Genomic DNA, 23,300 nt, shown 5'->3' with positions numbered 1-23,300 from the left:
AGCGCAGCGGGAACTCGCACTGCGCTCCGAAGGCTTCAGGCGGCTATCCCTGAAGCCTGGAGAGCGAGAGGGGTCGTTGCGCACGGACGCCTCTCGCTCTCCAGGCTTCAGCGAAAGCAACGCGAAGCCTCCGGAGCGCGGAGGGAGCGCTCCCTCTGAGCTTCGGAGGCTTCGCGTTACAATCGCTGAAGCCAAGGAGCCTGCATTCACTCCATAGGACGCACACACATTTCATCTTAATTTTTGAAGGGGGAAAAGTGCATCCCATTGAGCGAAAAATATGGTAGTTGGAAACTACTCAATGACTATACAGTCATACCTCTTATCACGTTTGCTTCATGATACGTTTTTTCAGGTTGCATCCCACGGCAACCCGGAAGTACTGGAAAGGGTTATTTCCGGGTTTCGCCACTTGCGCGCAAATGACGTCACGCGCATGCACAGAAACGGCGAATCATGACCCGCAAGCGTGCAGAACAGGGTTGCGTTCCTTTCAGGTTGCGAACGGGGCTCTGGAACGGATCCCGTTCGCAACCAGAGGTACCACTGTAGCTGTACTTCACCCAAAGGCACACTCCTCAATTTTCTCCCAAGACAAATGGACGCCAACCAACCAACAAGACTCCTCACCACACTGGGGAAGACTATGGCCAGGGCGCTTGCTTCTTAGGGTTCTTTCTCTTTAAACCAGACTTGGATGAGACAGCAGCCCGAAGAACAGGATGCTTCCCAAAAAGGACCATCCTCTGTAAAGGGGGACGCAGAGGTCGTTCCCCAACACCAGCTAACCAGTTCTTTCAAAGCATGCACTCTCTACCACTGAGCTCCACCCCTTCCCAGCTTGCACTTGAAATAAATAAGGTACCCCCCCAAAAAAAAACCCCAGTGAAAAGTTGCTCAATTTGAGCCTTACCCTTTCCATGCTTTTAAAATATAGCCTGTAATTTGTAACTGTCAGAGTTCCTCTAATGGCGCCGGTGAATGGGCAGATATGAGTAACATCTTTTGCTAGGAGAAAGAAAGAAATATGTTTTATATACACATTTTATGCATTTCCACATGGAGGTGCTGCAACGAGGCTTGAAACACCTTTCAATGTCTCTCAAAGCAGGTGAGGAGGAAGCTCTCAAGAGATGGAGCTGAACGAACAGCCTCTGTCCCAGTGGTTCTCAAAGGCAGGAGAGGATGGTTATGTGTTGAGGGAAGATTCAAGGGCAATCAAATAAGCATTTAAACATTTCAGCGCAGTATAGTATAGTATCATTGACTTTTTTCAAATTTGCAGAATATGGAGAGATATATTTTCAAAACCAAACACAGCCAGGAGTTGCTTCTTTTTGCTTTCCAGAGTTATTTCTTATATATATATATAAATTCAGTGTGGCGCAAGCAAATTTTTATTCCGAAAATGTGGCCCAGAGAAAAAAGTTTGAGAACCACTGCTATCCTTTTAAATATGTTGTGGGTGTGGGTGGGAAGGTTATTGTTTTACTCTTGTTTTCATTCTGTATTTTGTATTTTTATCTTGTAGTTTAATGCCATGAGCCGCCTTGAGATCTTCGGATGAAAGGTGGTATACAAATTTAATAAATGGAACAATAATAGTAATAACAATAACTGCAAGTCCCACAATTCCTGGCCATTGGTCTTGTTTGCTGGGCCTGATGGGATTTGTAGTCCAGCAACACCTGGAGGGCCAAAGGGTTTCATGCTCTAAGGTGAAATCAGCTCAACTTGTGCTTTTTCTTGCCACTGAAAAAAAACTTTAAAAGCCTCTTCTCAGTGGCTCTCCTTCAGTTTCACCAAGAGAAGTGGGTGCGGCAATGTAAACAACGACTAAAGAAAGGGAATTTCACACTTCATACCCATGCTCAGGCATATGGGAGTAGCATCATATAACACTGTTCATATCTATCCAGCCTAAGAGTTCATATCTATCCAGCCTAAGAGTACTGTTTTATGGATAGATAATGAAGATGCTGGTCCTTTCTGGCTTTCCTTGAACATCTTGGCCAAACGTGCTTTGCCCTTCCCCCTAGCAAAAAATCAAAAAAACCCTCTGAAGTTCTTTAACAACTAACTAACCCATCCGTAGTCATAGATACACGAGGGTTTTAAATAACTATTTACTAGCTGGTTATCGTTCCTGAACACAGAAGGAATTTCAACAAAGGGGAAGAGATTTCTGTTTAATCCTAATAAAAGAAACAGTGTGCTTTGTTCCGAGAAATGACTTCACGTGTTCCTTTCTCTCTCTTTTAAAAGGGAAAAAGTGGTATCATCCCATTTCTTCTATTCCTTTTGAATAAATAAATAAATGGGTTTTTTTAATTGATTTTTTAACAAAAGCAACAAATAAATGGAGTACAATTAAGGTTGGGGGGCGGAGGTCAGTTGAAGTACAAATGATAGGAGCTCAGTCTTGATTTAACATACAATATGCTGAAAAATAAAGGAATATCTGATATTAAACCATTGTGTCTGCTTGTCATAGCTATGTATGTGTAACCCAGTGCTATCTACCGGGGGGGGGACACATCAAAGAGAAATATCTGCACATACCCATGTCTTTAATGGTTTCTCCTGGTAGCAACGGGGGCTCCTCCATTTCAGCCAATTTATTAGATTCCCTGAGAACCTAAGATGAAAATCAGCTACATCAGTGTTAAATACTTTTAAAAAAGAAGATTATTTTATTGTTTTCCAGGTAATGGCAAGATGAACAAGCGCCTTGTCAAAGAAGTACAGCACTGATTTTCATAATAAAACAATACAAACGATATTGCCCATCACACAGAAGTATATTTCTACAGGGTGAGTCTTTTAAAAGAGGCCCCGTGGAACATGTATACTCTGTATCCATGGCGCCTCTTTTAAAAGACTGTAAAAGTCTCCACATGAATTGGGAGCTCCACATTAATGTACTTTTTTGGAAAAGTACATGAAATAAAACGAAGCCAAGCTGAATCATACAAGTTATCGGACTTCTGGGTGTTCCTTTGTGCAGTTCGTTAGTTCTTTGTGGGGGTAGGAATGACTAAATCCCACAGTTGCAAAGACCAGGCTTGTTCATAAACGAACCCATCTGAAGTTTTACTCTTTCCATTCGTGAAAAAAATTATAATTATCCACTGATAATTGGATGCACAATAAATGAAATAATGGACAGTCTGCTGCCATTCTTTCAACGTGCCCAAAAATCAGTCACACGAGGCAGCTGCTTCGCTTCAGTTGTCACACAATTCCTGTCTGAAAGTTGCTTCTCTGTAGCACCTGCACAGCAAATTGTACATGTAGATTGCAATTTGTGAGAAACCTGTCTCCATAAGGGCAAAGGTACCCACTACCCTCCAAATGTTGTTCCAGATTGCCCAGCCAGCATTGACAATGCCCTGGGTTAAAGTAAGTGTGTGTGTGTGTGTGTGTGTGTTTTAAAAAACAAGATACTGACAACAAGGACATCTTGCATCAATTGCTGGAGTTACTCCTTTTGCACTTTTCTTTTAGGTAAAGGGACCCCTGACCATTAGGTCCAGTCGTGGTCGACTCTGGGGTTGTGGCGCTCATCGCGCTTTATTGGCCGAGGGAGCCGGCGTACAGCTTCCACCAGAGCAGTGCACGGAAACACCATTTACCTTCCCGCCGGAGCTGTACCTATTTATCTACTTGCACTTTGACATGCTTTCAAACTGCTAGGTTGGCAGGAGCAGGGACCAAGCAACAGGAGCTCACCCCGTCGTGGCGATTCGAGCTGCCGACCTTCTGATCAGCAAGTCCTAGGTTCTGTGGTTTAACCCACAGTGCCACCCGTGTCTGAAAAAACTTTTCTTTTACTTACGCGTAAACTGCTGCATATTTGGACCTGCACAGAATTATCACACTGCACCACCACAGGATTCTCACAACTTTCTACACAATAGATCTGCTGCAACCCGCCCCCCAACAACAACAGAACAAAAAGCCAACCGCCTTGCTTTATTATGGTGGCGAAAGGGGCTTTTTCTGGGGATTAAATAAACAGATGTGGAGTAGGGTGGGGGAGAATAACTCAAGTCAGAACGATCGAAGCAGCCAGCAAAATCACTAATCCCATGGAAAAGCCTTGTGTCTTAATCGTTTGGCTTTTTAGAAGAGCGGGGGGAGAAGGAGGGAAATAAAATCATGCAGAAACACCATATGCAGATGGGTCGTTTTATGATGATGCACATGGAAGAAATCTGGAGGCATGCCGTAGGCTAGGCAGCCAATCAAGCGGCAGGCCATAGGCATGCCAGCCAATCCGATTCTGCAGATAATCTCACAGCATCCCACTTTGCTTACAAACCGGACATAAAGAATTAAGTTGGCACCCTGCTTTGAAATACAGAAAGTTGTCATTCATAGAATCTTATGTTGTTGCTGCTTTTTTCTGCAAAGTGCTGCAACGTGGACTGAAAAATAAATAAATAGTGCAAGAGCCTGATAGGGCGGACACAGCATTTCTTACTTGAATGTTTGCAAAGTTTGCTAAGATCATCTACAAGCAGCTAGGGGAGTATGTGTGTGTGTGTATACAGCTAGCATTACCCAGCACACAACTGACCGGCGTCTTCCTGCAATTGCCCCATTCAGTTTACTAAAACCCCAAACTCCAGTTTGGCGTAAACACGAGAGTCAAGAAAAAAATAAATAAATAAAATATACACACCTTGGTCCACCACATTTCATGGATATAGGAACCCCAACATTCCTGCAGTGACTTAGGATGCTTACAGACTACCGCTGGATTTAGTAGCATACCAGCAAATTTGTGTGGCATCATTAAAACTGATGTCTTGCGCAACGAGCCCACTTATAAAAACAATGATTGACTTTTTGCAGAAAGGAAAGTGGTGGGGAATTGTAGGCGAAAGTATGGGATAACACAACATCGCACAAACAAATTGGCATGAATGCTCAGCGAATAGCAGGCTTTCCCCCCATAAATTTTGTGCAACCAAATCAGGCTGGATGCCCAATAAACAGGTTGCCTAGAAGCAACCTTAGTTTTATCTGTTTTGGTTGGTTTGCCAAAGCTACCTCTGCCATATTTTCTCAGACTCCACCTTCCCCTGGGCCGCACCTAGACCTTTCTTTGAAGGTGGGAAGAGAGGTAACTTAAAAGTTACACTTCTTCAAGTTACAGGTGATGTCAACGTCAATTCTGGCTGCTTTTGAGCAGCCTCTCCCCTGAAGCATCTTCTCCTAAATCAGATCCAGGAACATAGTGGCAACGTCTAACACAGGAGGACAGAAAAGCTCACGCTATCTAGTTCTTCCCTCAGACAACTGACTCCCCCCCCCCCCCGATACAGATCTTCGTCCATTTCCCATTCATTCTAACATTATCCTCATAGAACGACATACATTTTCTTCCTCCGAAAACATCCCCAAAATTGTTCAGACTGCACCCACCTCTCACGCCACTGTTAAATTAACTACAGCATGCCAATAAGCGGTACCGAAAACCCCTGTTTTTAGCTGTTAGTTAAACAAAGCAGAAGGGAAGTGCCAAGGGAAAACTGGTGCAATAGCATTAATACATCAGAACTGCCCCACAGCCACAAAAAAGGAAGTGGAGTGGGAGGAAAGTAAAGTGTCTTTGCCATTGTGTCAAATGATGGGAGCACTGGCTTCATCACCCAGGGATGAATTTCATGCGGGAATTTTGATCGCTGACACAAACCTGGAGCTGCAAATATGAGGCAGCGGTAGCATCTCTTTTAAAAAATCAAAGTTGAAAACCAGGCTTCTATCAGAGGCTGCCGTGCACCTAGTCACTGGTCCCAGAATTGTCAAAACTAGCTAGCAGTAGCTCCCCGGGGTTTCAGAAGGGGAGTCTAACAACCCCAACCTGTTTGGAGATGCCTGGGATTCAATCTTTGCGTGCAAAATGCGCACTCCAAAAGCGAGCCACTGTGGCGTTCGTACGGAGCCCCCGGTCGTCTCATGGACTATTGACCCGTACACCACTAATCCGCTGCCACCAACCAGGTCCTCCCTGGTAAAATCACTTCAGTCTCAGTCAGCTGCTCAATTAATAAAGAAGAGTGTATTTTATTTCCGACACAAACAAACTTTTACGGCATTCCAAACGTGGTTGCTCTTTACTTTCTTAGTCTTATTTTCCTCTCTCTATCTCTTCTACCTCCCCACACGGCCCTAACTGTCTCTCTATTACCAACTACCTTTCCCAACCAGCCAACCCACTAAAACCAACCAGCTACCCACCAACAACTCCCAACGAACTGCTCCCCTCCAGCACTCTCTCATATATGTTAACGTCACAGCCACAAACCTCCTTGACAAAAAGAACGAGAACCTTTCTTGATCAAGAAGGCACACAAAACTCACACATATTTGGCAATAATAATAGTAATCATTAACCATCTACTTTTGTTCAGATGCTCGGCAGGGCTACCTAAGCTAAAGCACAACTCGGACTGATTGCCTTTCAGACTCATAACAGAGAAGAAGAAAATCCCTTACCCCGTTGTACATTGCAAAAAAAAAAGAAAAGGAAAGAAGTCTGAAGAAGAGTTCGTGGTAGGAAGGCAGGCAGACGCCTCAGAGGAAATAACGGATCACGTCCCAAGAGGGCATCCCAAGGCCATGGGCGAACTCCCTTAAGCGCTCAGCTCCTCGCGAATGACAATCATAAATAGTTTCAGGGCGGCTTCCGCACGGCACATTTAGTGCCTATGCAAACATCTAGGGGACCTTGAACATTATTAAGATCACCTTCTCCTTTGGCTGTCTCTTGAAACATGAACACGCTCCGGAGGCACTTCCTTTCCCCCTTGCCTCAGAGACAGAAGATTGACCGAGTCTGGCTCTCCCTGATCTCATTTGCACTAAATCAATATATTGTAACCTGGGCCTTGACAGGTCTATGACGAGAGAGCTATAAATAGAGGGCAGGGGGAAAGGACACTTGGTATTAAAAGCGAATCCTGCTCAAATAAGCAGAATTCCTCCCTGTCAGGAGACAATTGGGGTGGGGGTTGACAGAAGAGAAATGGTAACGCTGAGCTTTCTTTGGAAAAGAAAGAAGGCAGAGTCAGTGGATGAGCTAGGCTTGCCAAGGTCCAAGGAAAAAAAAAGATGAGTTAAAAAGAAATTGCTGCACGACCTTCCTTCCTGTCAGGGTCATTTCAGACAATGCAGAAAAGAGAAGTTCCTGCATTGCCAACACACAGGTTATTGTGGTTCCTGAAGGACATTTCCATGTTTGGAAATATGAGGCAGCACACGTGTGTCCTCATGCACCCAAGCCAGTATTGTAAAACTCCACACACACCCCACCCGTTCCTCGCCTTCAGAAACTGAGGGCAGACAAAAAACATGAACGACAGGGCCTTGTTAGCTGTGGCACCACAACCATGGAATGCCCTTTCAAGAAGGGAGACATGCAGTGAAAATAATGAGCCCCTCTAGACTGGTGGGGTTTTTTTTGTTTTGTTTTCTAGGTTCTTGCAAGTGTATTCTGCAACATGCCTTTGGCACAATAATAGTGCGTTAGTGATGGATTTGTTCTGCTTTGCTAGTTGTTCCGCAATGTTTCCCCAGTGACATTATTACTGTCTGGAGACAAAAAAAAGAACACTTGCAGCATGAAAAGTTACTGGATTTCAGTGGGGAAAATAAAGGACATGAACCGATTGGAAATGAGCAGTATAATCTCACCCTAAGAGTTGTGGGAACTATAGTTTGCCAAGGAAGCCGAGAATTGCTAGGAGACCCCCTTCTCCCCTCCCAGAACTACAGTTTCCAAAGTAATTTAACAACCAACCCCTCTTTCCAGGGAGCTCTGGTATATGTGAGCAGAACAAGGAGTCCCCCAACAGCTGCCAGCACACTTAACGAACTACAGCTCCCAGAATTCTTTGGGGGAAGCCACTGTTTAAAGCGCTTTCAGCGTATGGAGTGTGAGCGTGGCCAGAGTTTCAGCCCATTTCAGCTGCCACTAGAAAGCTGAAGCACAGCTGGTCTGAAGCGAAGCCCACATTTTGGGGCACAATTCCACGTGAGGGGAAAAAACCGAAATGCTGTCATGTTGCGGTTAGAAATGAAGCCAAATACTGAAATACACCTAAGCTACAGTGCCGGAGAAAGGTGACAGTAAATTATCCCATCAAATATCCGCAGTGTACGAGAGACCTGCCTTTGCTGCCTCAGCGTCTCCTACACTGAACACGCACCCTTAAACTTGCCCACATTTCAATGGATGCCAGGACTTGATATCCCTCTCCCCTTCCATTCTGAACAGAGGAGAGAGACAAAGAGCCACTCCTCTGAGAGTAAGCACATTAATGGCTGAAATACACCTATTTTCCCTCACCCCCTATTGCAGGGGGTACTTGATGTGGGGTACAGCATGCCTGCTCCATTGATTTATAAGCTGTGTATTAGTTATACACACACACACACATAAAATAGACCGCTGTTTCATAAAAAAGATTATCAAAGTGGTTTTTAACAAAAACACATAAACTGTACAGTAAAAAACATAGTAAAAAGTTAACAATGGGCATCAATCAGGGGCGTAGGAAGGAGTGTGTGTGGGGGGGGGTGCGGCCTACCCCAGGTGCCATCCTGATGGGGGAGTTGACAAAATAGCGGGCGGCACTCGCCGCAGGGCCTGCAATGCGCACGAGTCACGTGTCTCGGCACCCGCAGGCTCCGCGCTGTCCGCCTGCTAACTCCCCCCCCAGCTGTAGGGCAGCTGAGGCCCCGCGGTATGCCCCATCCCTATGGGCGCCTTGCCCTGCCCCTATGGATGGTTCGCCTCGCCCCCGGGCATGCCAACCAAGGTCCCAAGAGGCTTCCTCTGCCACTGGCACCAATTAACCGTTGTGCTCCTGCCACTTTTTGTGTTGTGCCACCCGGCCAATGGCAGCCATTTTGTGTTATGTCAGCCACCCCAATGGCAGCCAACCCTATGATTCTATGAACGTTGGAAGTCAAAAACCCTTGCAGATCTCACTGCAAGTCACCATAAGTAGATCCGGATCTCCTTTCTGCCCACCTCTGCACTACAGGGTCAGGAGCTCGGCCTACACTCGAGTAGAACCCTGGCAAAGACACATGCCCGACTGGCATGTTCTCTCCCTCCTGGTTGATCATTCGGGAGCTTCATAAGCTTTCTTCAGCCCAAACATCACAGTGACCGATGCCAACCGACACCGGCACACTTAGGGATCTGCAGAGTTTGCGCATCATGCGTGACAGACCTCAGCAACTCAGCATTTTGGCTAATCTACTTTATTTACATGTAAACACACACGGAGGACTGCAACATGGCTCCCTCTCTCTCTAGCATCAGACAGCAAAGAGAATGAACAAAGGACAATAGTCCAGCTTCACGGAACACAGTAACACAAACATCCTGTCTCCGTCACTTCCCACTCTGTGGAGTCAAAACATATACCGTCATGTGACAGACAACAATCCCATGACTGCAATCATAGAGCAGGAATTCTAACAGCGGCCTGTGCTGACCCTCTCCCAGATGGTACCAATGTAGTTCATACAGGTAACTTCCTCCTTGCCTGGGCTGCAGGAGTGTCTGGTGCAGAGGGGCACTACTAATCTGCTGCACTCGTGACAGCACCATCGTTGGATTTTGTGGGGCTGGGAAGGGTGTCAGTGAGGTCAGAGGTGCATGGGAGCACCTATGGGTGCAGCTGTGATCTTGCCGCTGCCCTGCCCCAGTAAGTGACAGTGACCTCCTTCCTCCACACCTGCCGCTCCTGTGACATTATCAGGACAGATCAAAGAAAGCACTTCTTGCACAGCGCCTAGTTAAACTGTGGAACTCCCTCCCACAGGAGCAAGTAATGGCCATGAACCTGGGTGGCCTTTCAAAGAGGATTGAAGCCTGCCAGCCCCTACTCTAGAATCTCCTGAGCGCATTTTGCGGAAGCACACAGGAACATAGGAATCTGCATTATGCGGAGTCAGATCATCAATCTGCCTAGCTCAATACTGTCTACACTGACTGGCAGCAGCCCTCCAAGGTTTTAAGCAGGCATCTCTCTCAGATATATCTTAAGATGGCAATACTAGATGAATAGCCATTCTACATATGCAGCAAATCCCGTTGCTTCTCCTCTCCCACTTCCGGACTCCAGAATTCAGAATTTCTGTGGGGAAATATATAGGGCTGTCATACGTCCGGATTTTCCCGGACACAGCCAGGAAACAAGCTTGAAAATGGCGTCTGAGCGGATTTTTGCTGAATCGCCAAATTGTCCGGGAAAACCTAGACGTATGGCAAGTAGGGTGTTTTTTAAAAAAGCATTGTTTTAGAATCCCAGAAAAGACCCAAAATAGTTTTTTTTTTGGGGGGGGGGAGGGAGGAGAGATGTTCTCAACAACTGAGACAAAAAACTCCTCAAGAACTTTTCTCTGAATTTTCACTTTTGGTAATATAGCAACATGCCGTCTCATGTATTAATCAACATACATCAGGAGATAATTAATCTAATTGTAGCCTCCTCTTTGTACTACTATTTTTCTACGTATAGAAAGTTCTTCTTCAAGGAGGAGCCCCGAAACTCATGGCTCTCTTGTCTAAAGTTTAACAAAACATTACTGTACTACAAATTCAATAAAAAGAAAAATGAATGATCACATGACTCCGCTGCTGCACATGCAGATTGGCTTACCCTTAGATCCGGAGAAAAATTTTCTGTGGAAGTGGAGACGGAATCCGATGAGACGACAGAAGCAGATTTTGTACGCGCCGAATGATCTGAATGAGAGGTGGAAGCACTAAAGGAGGAGGAATGAGGGGAGAAGGATGGGGGGGAAAGACAGTTGTTTGGTGTACATTCTGGAGAAATTTCTTCACAGGTCTGCTGTGATCAAGAGGCCCAAGGACATTTGGTGCTTAGTCTTTTAACTATTCTGAGGTGGAGAAAGTAAAAAAGTTCATCAGGCCGTAACATGAGGGTATGGTTAAGGAGCAAACATTGCAATTTATTTGGACGTCACAATAAGCCATAGCCTATCAGAACTGGAATGAGCCTACCCTCCAACCAGGCTCGTGAATATCTCCTCTGGTGCAGTCTAGAGGAAATTAATCAGATTTTAGTATTACGTCCGAGCGATGTAAACTATGAAATAAGCCAGCTTCGCAAGCCACAGTTTAAAGTAGGTTTGTTTCAAACAAACCACAGTTAAGAGATTAATCAGTTTGTTGCGGTCATACAACACAACAAGCTGCGACTAATCGAAAACGGAGGCAAAAGTTTCTAAGCCATGCCAAAGGAAGAGTCTGTCAGGATAAGCCATGGTTTGTTATAATGACATCTGAATGCAGGCAGGGTAATGGAACTCTAGAGCAGCCGCTCTCAACTTTGGGTCCCCATATGTCATGGGACTACAACTCCCATCGTCCATGACCTGCTAGCTATGGATGATGGGAGTTGTAGTCCAACAACTTGAAAAAGGCTGCTCTAGAGGTAGAATTCAATCCTTCTGTTCAGAATCAGCAATGCCACTGCTGGGGTCGGGGGGCAGAGGAGCGCCTCCCCTCCGTGCCAGCCAGTCTTCCACACCAGTCCCTCCTGTTGGGGGTTACTCCGTTTAGAATAAAGGTGAGTAACAGCAGATTGGGGGGTGTACAAAATTATATACACTGCAGAGAACATGGATAGGCAGGCATTTTTCTCCCTCTCTCATAATATTAGAACCGAAGGTCATCGGATGAAGCTGGACGGGTGGCGAATGAGAACATATGTTACATCCAAAATCATCATCTCACACAACTGCGATTCCTGACCGTGTGGGGAATGTCTACACAGGAAGCCTTTTCAAACGGCTGCTTTTCAAACATCCTGTTTAATGTCGAAATTAGAGGGAGGGCCAGAGGGGCATGACAACACCAGGGGGGTGGGAGAAGGCCAATATTTGCAGAGCCCCTGCCCACATTTGGCCTCTGTGTGTAGGGGACAGCAGAGGGGCTATGGATTAATATGAATCCACTGTTTACAGCTATATCTTAGCACGGATACCTGCCGATGGAAGGTATTTTTATATTGTGAGCTGCCCTGTGGTCTTTGGAGAACTGAACATACGGCAGAGACTGTGGTAGCCTTAAGAAATATTATTTATTCACCTACTGACACCTTCAATCTGCATGGAGGGAGCCCAGATCTTACACCATGCCTCTATCTCAGGTGAGGCCTGCCTTGGAAAGGAAGCTTAAACCTGTATATTCCCACAGGCCTGCAATATTCTCTTCACAAATAATCAAAATCCTACCATATTATTAATTTCTAGGGTTTAGGGCATGGGTAGGCGCTGTGGTCTAAACCACAGAGCCCAGGGCTTGCCAATCAGAAGGTCTACGGTTCGAATCCCCGCGACAGGGTGAGCTCCCGTTGCTCAGTCCCTGCTCCTGCCAACCTAGCAGTTTGACAGCACGTCAAAGTGCAAGTAGATAAATAGGTACCGTTCCAGCGGGAAGGTAAACGGCGTTTCTGTGCACTGCTCTGGTTCGCCAGAAGCGGCTTAGTCATGCTGGGCACATGAGCCAGAAGCTGTACGCCGGCTCCCTCAGCCAATAAAGCAAGATGAGCGCCACAACCCCGGAGTCGGCCACAACTGGACCTAATGGTCAAGGGTCCCTTTACCATTACCTTAGGCAAACTAAGGCCTAGCGGCCGGATCCGGTCCAATCGCCTTCTAAATCCGGCCCATGAATCAGTGTGTTTTTTACATGAGTAGAATGTGTCCTTTTATTTAAAATGCATCTCTGGGTTATTTGTGGGGCATAGGAATTTGTTCATCCCACCCCCCAAAAAAATATAGTCCGGCCCCCCACAAGGTCTGAGGGACAGTGGACCAGCTCCCTGCTGAAGAAGTTTGCTGGCCCCTGGTTTAGGGGGACCCCCCCAAAAAATCTGTAACAATAATAGAATCATAGAGTTGGAGGGGACCCTGACGGTCATCTAGACCAACCGCCTGCAATGTAGGAATATGCTGTTGTCCTTTGCAGGGATAGAAACTATAGCCTTGTCACTATGAACATCATGCTGTAACTGGCTGAGGTATAACAATATAGGAATCTTCCCTTTACCGAGTCAGACTATTGGCCCATCTAGTTCCATATTGTCTACACTGGCTGGCAGCAGCTCTCCACATTCCCAGCCCTACCTGAAGTGGATGGGGATTGGGCCTTCTGCAAAACGGATGTCTCAACCCAGGTTCAGATCAGTCCACAAAATCTTTGTGCCACAATAAATCTGTTAAGCTACCACAATGCTCTTTCCTCGTGTAGGCTCTAGCGTATGAACACAGTTACCCTGGCGGAATTTATCTGTAGGATATATTTTCCCAGAAGCAAATTGAGAAAGGTACCCTAGACTCGGACCATGGGTGAGCTTCTTTCTGGCTGCGTCCATTCGATGATCACACAATAGCCTACAGTATCCCAAGCAGCAGTCATACACTATTAGACCTTTTTTTTTTTTAATACTGGATTTTGTGGGGTGGGGGAAGCTAAATTACAGAATTCCTGCAGCCTGTGTAAGGCGCTTGGTAAACAAAGCCTGAATTGTTTGGTCCTTTTTTGCTCCACTCCAAGAACAGAAAGCCAACCAGGCATTGAAATGCAATACAGTGTTCCTATGGAACAATCCTCAGGCTCCAGTGAATTAGGCCATTCATGAGCCAAAAGGCCTCTCTAGGAGTGCAACCCTTTGGTTTTGGCTATAGAACCCAGCTTCCCGAGAATCTTTTGTTCTCCCTTTCTTTTCTTTTCTTTTTTAAAAATAGCATGTTTCTAGACCTTAAGGCTATGGAAGGCAAGCTTGAAAGTCGATGAAGGGGGAAGAACCTCAAGACTAAACTATACACACACACATATATATGTAGTGATTTAAGCCACTTGCAAGTGCTTTGTATTCAAAAAGGAAAAGAAGTCAGGGGAAAAAGGTGGAGTTTAGCATTTTCCAAGCTAGCAGGGTGCACTCAGAATTTCTTCCCACGCCACCTGCTTTGCCAGCCACAGGGGGAAAAGATAATGGAGGTTCAACATTCCACCCAACAGTGACAAATGGCTATTAGGTCCATAAATTGCCATATAGCATATATTCAATACAAAAAACAGTGACAATTTGTTGTTGACAAAGGACAGCTGGACATATAAAGGGTCCCATTACCTTCAGTAGCTAAGGTAAAGGTAAAGGGACCCCTGACCATTAGGTCCAATTGCAGATGACTCTGGGGTTGCGGCGCTCATCTTGCTTTATTGGCCGAGGGAGCTGGCGTAAAGCTTCCAGGTCATGTGGCCAGCATGACTAAGCCGCTTCTGGCGAATCAGAGCAGCGCACGGAAACGCCGTTTACCTTCCCGCCAGAGCGGTACCTATTTATCTACTTGCACTTTGACGTGCTTTTGAACTGCTAGGTTGGCAGGAGCAGGGACCGAGCAACGGGAGCTCACCCCGTCGCAGGCATTTGAACCACCGACCTTCTGATCGGCAAGTCCTAGGCTCTGTGGTTTAACCCACAGCGCCACCCGTGTCCCTTAGGGCCTCATCAAACCTAAATCTGGCCCTGCTGCCAGTGAAACTCCGTGTGAACTGCCATCCAGGCATGTGCTGCTGTGGTCTTAGATGTACACACCTCAAGTTAGAAGCTAGTTTGAGGGGAAATTCATCAAACAGCAGCATTTCTCAAGAAGCTGTAGAACACCTAGGGATTGTGTACTCAGCTTCAAACACCTGTAGTGGGAGCACACAGGAGCCAGAGTATACAATAATGCGTACACAGCCTCAGAGTCAGGCAGGAATACCCTGCACAACTATTTGCCTTTCTACATCACTAGGCGGAATCTGTTCAGTGTGGTTGTATTTTTTTTAATGCTTTATTTATTGCTGATGGCGACTTTTGCCTTGTTACGATTATGGACTTTTGTCATGTTGCAAGCTGCCTGAGCATGGTTTGAACTATGGAGAAGCTGCATAAAAATAAAATTATGTATTATATTGCTCTAAAAAAGGCATGCTAATATGCTTAGATTAAGAATGTAAATGCATCAAAACAACAAATTATCAATGACATATGTATGTATATTGAGAAAATAAAAACAATCAGAATGCAATGATAAGGGTAAGATTGATTCTAGAGAAGAGGAGTAGCGGTGGAGGGAAGTTAAACAGGGTGGTGGGTTTATTTTATTTTGTTTATGTTTTTTCTTTTTCTTTTTTGGATATTGCATAATGATTTAATGTATAATGATTTAATGTTTCTTTTCTGTTGTGTATTATTTCTCTTTTTTAAATTAAATTGTATGACGGAAAATTTAAATAAAAATACAAAAAAAGATGGAAAAAAAGAAACAACTGTCATATCAGTCTAAAATAATAATAATAAAATTATGTACGCATGGAAATAAGGAAATAAACCATCAATTTAAAGCACATTGACGCCCCTTTAACGGGCATCGTTTCCCCCCCAAATCAACTGGACTGAATCATCCAGGGGTCCTTTACCTTTTTTACAATGGAAACTGTAGTTTACCCCTGACAGAGCTACACTTCCCAGCACCCTTAACAAACCAGAGCCCCCAAGATTTTGGGGGAGAAAGGGGACACTGTGTTTACAATGTATGGTATGTTTGCGACCAAGGTTTATGGGGAAAGGATCATGACTTGGTGGTGGATGACCCAATTTGCACTCAAAGGGTCAAAGCTTCTATTCCTGGCATCTCTAGGTTTTGAAAAAAGTAGGTGGTAGATTCTCTGCCTGGAGAATCCCTGGCAGGTTACCTAAGTACCTGAAGGAGCAGAAGAGATTTTGCTGATGCCCTTCTCCAGGTGTCTTTTTAAATCAGTTCCCAGAATTCCCTGGGAAGAGAGACTGGTAAGCCCCTATAGAAATTGCAGCTGGGGGGTGGGTTGGAATAGGGGTCTGCTAACAACACTCTGCACCTCTAACAAACTACAGTTCCCAGGATTCTTTGCGGGAAATCACAACTGCTTAAAGTGGTATGATGATGCTTTAAATGTCTGGTGCAGATGGGGCCACAATCAAGATGGATCGCCAGTTCATCCACAACCCTGCCTTAAAATATGATAGGTGAAATTCAGCGTTCCAAATCAAGGATGTGATCTACCTTGCAAGGCAGTCGGGTCAGGAAAAACGAGGCAATATAAAGTGAGAAATAAAATAAATAAAATAAGAAAATGTCCTCTGATGGAATAAATTAAAAGAAATAAAGATATACAAACACTTCCATTAAGGACGAAATAAAAATAAAGCAAAGACACACAGAGATAAAAAAAAATCTCACACACACAATCCTACAAGCATTGTCCTCTATTTCCCACCACGAAATAGCGCAGCAGGGAGAATGGCCCAAGTATCCAAAACCTCACAGCGCGCAACCCTCTCCGCATTTACTCGGAAACAAGCCCCACCGTGTTCAGTGGCACTTACTCCCAGGTAAATACTCACGAGATTGCAGCATTAAAATGTTTGGAAGCCGCCCCCGCCCTGTTCCATTCAGCGCTCGATCCTCGGCGTGTTTACTCAGAAGTAAGCCTCGCCGAGGGAGGGGTGGGGAAACAGGGCGCGCTCCCGAGCGCAGGGGACCGAAGCCGGCGCTTCCTCCGCGGGTTGATGGGGTCCTGTGCAAAGCGCGCTGAGGATCCCGACGCAAGGAGCGCGCTCGGCCTCGGATGCCCTGGAACCACCCGGAACCCCCGTGCGCTTACCAAGAAGAGTGCCTCTGAGCATGTGCAGTTCCCCGATCGCACCCAGCCCTTCCCTCCCCCTGGGTTTAACCACACAAGCCACCCAGGTGCAACGCGCGCGCAGTGTGTGCGTAATAGCGCACCTCTCTCTCCAGCACTGACCTGTGCCAGTTAGAAGCGCAGGTTATGGAAAGGGGATGGAGGGAATATGGGGGTCCGCTTCCTCCCCCGCAGAACAAACAAACCAAACCCTAGAGATACGAAAGCGCCAAACAACAACTCCCCCCCCCGCCCCCACTTTCTCCTCCAGGGCTTTCCCACCCTGGAGGGTAAAGGGCGGTTTTACCTGGAGAGGGAATCCGGGCTGGGCTGGCGGGTGGCGGGCGGAGCCTCCTTGGAGGCGATGCTCTCGCAGCTGGAGCTCCTCTCCATACTGGATCTCCTTAAGGGTGTGCAGAGATTGTGTGTGTGTGTGTGTGTGTGTGTGTGTGTGTGTGTGTGTGTGTTGCCGGCGGGGGGAAAGGAATCCCCTCCCCGGGAAATCAAAAGAGCAGAGCGGATTGTCAAAGGAGTGGGAAGCCGAGAGTGGCGAAGGAAGCTGCCATGTTAGCCCACAGTGCTGTGCGCACGGCCGGGGCGGATGATGCTCCGTCCCTCCACCCCCTAAGGGAGGAGGAGGAATCTGCATCTCTCCTGCGCCCGGGAGGGCGGGAAAAGGAGGAGGCGGAGAGGCTTGCACGACCCGCTTGTCACCATCATCGTCTTCATTTTGGTCCCAAACGGCCGCCTCTGGTTTTTGTGTGTCTTGGAATTAAGCTCTGTTCGGCGTGGGCTGCCCCCGCCCCCAACAAATCAAATAAATAAATAAATAAATGCTCGTAGAAAGACTTTGACACACCTTTCTGAGCACTTGGGGTCATAGAATCAAAGAATTTGAAGGGATCTTGAGGATCAAACCCCTTGTTAGGCAGGAATATTCAGCTGATCACACCTGCAACCTTGATGTTATCAGCACCACGCTCCAACCAACTGAGCTATGTCCGGGGCCAGAAGAAATTAATTGAAGACAGCCGTCGTTGAGACTATTTCCTTCCGAATCTGTTAGACCATGGGTAGGCAAAGTAAGGCCCTGGGGCCGGATCTGGCCCAATCGCTTTCTAAATCCGGCCCACGGATGGTCCGGGAATCAGCGTGTTTTTACATGAGCAGAATGTGTGCTTTTATTTAAAATGCATCCCTGGATTATTTGTGGGGCATAGCAATTCATTCTTTAAAAAAATATAGTCCAGCCCCCCACAAGGTCTGAGGGATAGTGGACCGGCCACCTGCTGATAAAGGTTGCTGACCCCTGTGTTAGACAGAGCCAGACAGAGGATGAGGACAGCAGTCGGGTGTCCTGCCCCCTCCCAGCATAAATCTTGGCTATGCCCATGCCCACAGGGGACCGTTTGGTTGCTATTGGTGCTTGAAGAACTGGGGGTCCAAAATCTTTACTGATCTACAGTAAATGGCGCAGGATTAAACTGCGGAACACATCGCCACAAGATGCAGCAATGGCCACCAATTTGAACAGCTTTAAAGGGGTCTGGAAAGCTTTGTGGAGTTTAAGGCTGTACTAGCTGTGTCCTGGCTCCCGTGTCAGTGGTGATAAGACTCCGAATACAAGTTGTTGGGAAGCAAAAGGATGAGGAGCTGTTGTGACGGCGCTGGCCTCCTGGCAGCAGGATTGCTTCAGCTTACCTGGCTGGCTAGAAGGCAGGGTGGTGTGGGCACGCCAGTGGAACCAGTCTAGCGTGCCCATGGTGCCCAGACTTACCCACCACTGCCACCTCCAAGCAGATGGCTTGATAGCCCCTGAAGCAAGTTATGTGACTCTATCTTGCTAGCTGCTCCTGATAAAAAAATGGGGAAGCAGGCATGATGTGTTTCTGACCGGTTGCTATGAGAACAGGATGCCGGCCTAGAATGGGCCTTTGGATATAGGGAGGAAGTTTAGTACAGAAGCTGATGGGACAAGAAGGTTTAAATGCACAGTTCAGGGCCCCAGTGCATGTTGGCAAGGAGTTTTCTAGGAGATCCTGTGTCCCTAGGGCATTTTAGTGCCAGGTAACAGATATATATACAGTGGTAACTTGGCTTAAGAACTTAATTCATTCTGGAGGTCCGTTCTTAACCTGAAACTGTTCTTAACCTGAAGCACCACTTTAGCTAATGGGGCCTCCAGCCGCCACGCCACAATTTCTGTTCTCATCCTGAAGCAAAGTTCTTAACCCGAGGTAATATTCCTGGGTTAGCGGAGTCTGTAACCTGAAGCGTGTGTAACCCAAGGTACCACTATAATAATAATAATAATAACAACAAATAATTTATACCCTGCCCATCTGGCTGGGTTTCCCCAGCCACTCTGGGTGGCTCCCAACAGAATATTAATAATAAAAAGCGATAAAACATTAAAGACGTCCCTAAACAGGGCTGCCTTCAGATGTCTTCTAGCTGCCTTCAGATGTCTTCTAGTTGTTTATTTCCTTGACATCTGATGGGAGGGCGTTCTACAGGTGCCACTACCGAAAAGGCCCTCTTCCTGGTTCCCTGTAACCTCACTTCTCAGAGGGAGGGAACCGCCAGAAGGCCCTCGGAGCTGGACCTCAGTGTCAAGGCTGAACGATGGGGGTGGAGACGTTCCTTCAGGTATACTGGGTATAAAGAGCCTGAAACTCTGGAGAGCCATGGCATATCCGGTGCCGTGGTGCAAAAATCCCTCTGGTCGTCCCCCCCTTTCCCCAGAGTTGTCCACCTTTTTTTAGGGAGGATGGCACGGCTGGAGGAGGCTTGCAGCGGCTAGAGGGCGGTTCCTCTGGCAGGGAAGAGGCAGAGGTGAGCGAGGGTGGTGAGCTGATGCCAGGAGGCGCCACATCCAGCCTCTGCCTCTTCCCTGGCTCCCTCCAGAACTTGGCGCCCTGGCGTCCCGCGCCACTAGCCTCTATGGGTAAGACGCCCCTGCTTCCTTCTGTTGTGTTCTGGCCAATTGGCACTGAGAAGGTGGGATAAATGGTAAGGACTAGGAACTTGCGTACAAAATCTGTTTCATATGGTTCAATCGCTTTGATGGATCCCTGCTTTGGTTCACACAGCTTGCCCCCCTCCCCCATGCACAAAAGTCTGTCTGCGCTTGGAAAATCTCACTGCCACACAGCTGGCCCTCTCCAGAATGCTGATGGCTGTGGAATAGCGGGATGAGACCTGCCATTCTAACATTTGAACAATTCCCTTCCATGGAGAATTGTCAGGAAACAAAAGGGAGAAGTGGAAAGGAGGAGGAGGAAACCGGGCATTGTGAATAAAGGATGCAGACATTGAAGGGGAAGCCAGGAGTTCTGCCTCCGCTGTTTGCTTCTCAATACCAGTTTCTGGGTGGGAACTGCAAGCAGGGAGAGAGCTGTTGAATTCAGACCCTCCTTGCAGGCGGCTTCCCAGAGGCACCTAGTTGGCCGCTATGAGAATAGGATGCTGGAGTTAGATGCCCTTTGTTCTTAGGCTCCCGTTGGGCATCTCTGCCCATCCTGAAGTATTTCTGAAGGATGAGGAGAGGTGGGGACAAATGAGACATAATCTGGTTTGTCCCCGAGGACTTTGAATCACAAGGCTTCCTAGGTGGTTTGGGTGCTGTGTGCCACAAATGTATTGGTACCTTGGACTCATTCTGGGATGGCCACCCATTGGGGGACACCCGAAAGAAGTCACATTTTTGCATCGCGTTTGCACTTATGCTAATATAGTCCCTGTGACGTTAACATGTGAGAGTGCTGGAGGTGAAATAGTTAAACAGGTTACCCAATCAGAACCCAGAAGGGTGGAGTCAGAGGGACTATAAAAGCAGCTCTGGGAAGGGCGAAGGGAGGAGTTCGTTGGGAGTTGGGTGGTTGGTTGGAGTGGGAGTGAATTGGTATAGAGTCTGTGGGTAGGTTGAGTTAGGTAAAGGTAAAGGTACCCCTGCCCGTACGGGCTAGTCTTGACAGACTCTAGGGTTGTGCTCTCATCTCGCTCAAGAGGCCGGGAGCCAGCGCTGTCTGCAGACACTTCCGGGTCACGTGGCCAGCGTGACGAAGCTGCTCTGGCGATCCAGGACCAGAGCAGCACACAGAAACGCCGTTTACCTTCCCGCTATAAAGCGGTACCTATTTATCTACTTGCACTTAGGGGTGCTTTCAAACTGCTAGGTGGGCAGGAGCTGGGACCGAACGACGGGAACTCACCCTGCTGCGGGGATTCGAACCGCCGACCATGCGATCGGCAAGTCCTAGGCGCTGAGGTTTTACCCACAGCACCACCCGCGTCCCTAGGTTGAGTTTGTGTAGCGAAATAAGCTGAGTCAGGAATAGTTAGGGGCTTAGAAGACAGATAAATATCTGAGAGGTGGTTTAGTGAGAGCAGGTAGTAGAAGTTATAGGACTGGATAGGCACCCCATGATTGTAATGGACTGATACTGTTTATGAAACCGCACGCTTGTTAAACTGCAATAAATAAACAGAAGCTTATGTTCTGATTTAACCCTGACTGGACTCAGTATTGTACCAGGTAGGGCCTCGGTGGTGGCAGCAAGAAATAAAGTGGTGGTACAGGGATCAATAGACGGTGAAACGTCCGGGGACCCTGTGTGATTGACACAGTCCCCAAAATGCATCACCATAAAGAGGGCACAAATTTGCACATATTAATTTGTATGTATAGATGCAAATTTAGAAATAGCTGCAATAATTTAAATGGGACACCCAGTACCTCTGGGGGGACAAGACTTTGACCAGGTGGTTTCTGGGTGGCTTCTCAGCCTGCTGCCCAGGTCCTCAGTGTTGATGGGCGTCAGAGAGCCGCCTTGCCTGGTTTTGCACCCAGCCCCAGTTCAAAATGGCTTGATTTGAACTAGGCATCCAGTACAACTTTATTTCTTTTTTAATCTGTTCACTGTTGGTTTTTTCAGACTGGTTTTCTGGCAGTTGTGCAGACTTCCCTTCTCACCGTCAGATTCCCAAATATTAATTTCATTATCCTGGTGCCCTATATTATTAGATGCTCTGAGGATATCTTCATGCATGATGCTAAAAATAGGGCTGGATTGTAATGGTGCAATTGGAGCAATTGTACCTGGGGTTGAGACCTGCAAAGAGGCCTCATTGCCTGTTGTTTTGCTCCTTGTGTGCCTCAGCCCTTCATCTCCATGTGTTGTGATATACTAATATGCGTAATTCATTCATTCATTTTTAAAATGAAATAAGGTTTATTTAGTTCATGCATCCCTCGGGGGAGAAGGGGACCCTTTTTTGTAGGTGGGGGGAAAGGTCAACTACACCAGGCCCTCATCCATCTCGGCTAAAATACATGTCTTTGGAGTCTCTCATGTTTGTGCACCCAAGTGAATATTGTTGATTTTATTCCCACAAAAAATGTGTGTGTTTAAGTGCACAAACGTGCAGAAACACTGCCTTAAGAGAAAAACTGAAATACTCAAGGCAGCTTTCATCAAAATCAGTCAAACTACAAAGTACAATACAGTGGTACCTCGGGTTAAGTACTTAATTCGTTCCGGAGGTCTGTACTTAACCTGAAACTGTTCTTAACCTGAAGCACCACTTTAGCTAATGGGGCCTCCTGCTGCTGCTGTGCCACCGTAGCACGATTTCTGTTCTCATCCTGAAGCAAAGTTCTTGACCCGAGGTAATATTTCTGGGGTAGTAGAGTCTGTAACCTGAAGCGTATGTAACCTGAAGCGTATGTAACCCGAGGTACCACTGTATGACAAACAAGCTAAAACACTGCTTAACCAGCAGGAGAAAGGGCAGAATTTTCTTTTTCTTTTTTTTTTAAAAAAAAGCATTTGTGATGTGATCAAGGTTTCAAAAAGTCCCGGTTAAATAAATCAAAGGCAGCTTGCAACAAGGGTTTAAAAATATACATAAAATGAGAACCAGAAATAACTGACGATAAGCGGGAAGCTAATCAAGCAGTGTTACAAATAACAGGAAAAACAATTGCAGGCAGGACAAATTGCTGATAGATTGCAACTGATTTGAATTGCTGTTAAAGGCTCAGGCAAAAAGGTCAGACTTGGCCAGCATCTAAAAGATGGTAATTGGCCTTGCAAGCCTGGCGCTGCTGCAGAAAATAATAATAATAATAATAATAATAATAATAATAATAATAATAATAAATTTTATTTATATCCCGCCCTCCCCAGCCGAAGCTGGGCTCAGGGCGGCTAACAATCAAAATAGTCCATCATTCTAAAACATTCATTATAAAATTAATTAAATCAAATTAATGGCAACCATCAAGCAAAATTTTGTGCAGATTGCCAGAGGGGGGTCAGGCTGCGCCCTGACCAAAGGCCTGGTGGAACAGCTCTGTCTTGCAGGCCCTGCGGAAGGATGTCAGGTCCTGCAGGGCCCTAGTCTCTTGTGACAGAGCATTCCACCAGGTTGGAGCTGCGGCCGAGAAAGCCCTGGCTCTAGCTGAGGCCAACCTAACCTCTCTGTGGCCTGGGATCTTTAGGATGTTTTTATTTGCAGACCGTAAATTTCT

At 46.6% G+C, this 23,300-nt stretch overlaps 1 protein-coding gene across 2 annotated transcripts in view; it reads right to left on the bottom strand.

The window, feature by feature from the left end:
* MTMR2 (myotubularin related protein 2) overlaps positions 1-17,483 on the bottom strand; it is a 41,097-nt gene extending 23,614 nt beyond the window's left edge. For both annotated transcript variants that reach the window (XR_014525182.1, XM_083499643.1), the window contains exons 1-4: positions 17,073-17,483; positions 10,689-10,794; positions 2,563-2,638; positions 914-1,008 (exon numbers count right to left, since the gene is read on the bottom strand). Coding sequence is in view for 1 of the 2 variants with exons in the window: in XM_083499643.1 (XP_083355769.1) it covers positions 914-1,008; positions 2,563-2,638; positions 10,689-10,794; positions 17,073-17,158 (363 nt within the window). In the remaining variant the exon portion in view is untranslated. The remainder of the gene's footprint in view (positions 1-913; positions 1,009-2,562; positions 2,639-10,688; positions 10,795-17,072) is intronic.
* Positions 17,484-23,300: the final 5,817 nt, after the last annotated feature.

This window comes from Podarcis liolepis (assembly GCF_965112155.1).
Source record: "Podarcis liolepis genome assembly, chromosome: 4".
Lineage (NCBI taxonomy): Eukaryota > Metazoa > Chordata > Lepidosauria > Squamata > Lacertidae > Podarcis > Podarcis liolepis.
Note: the sequence above shows the minus strand (reverse complement) of the source record. Positions and strands in the feature narration are given on the sequence as shown.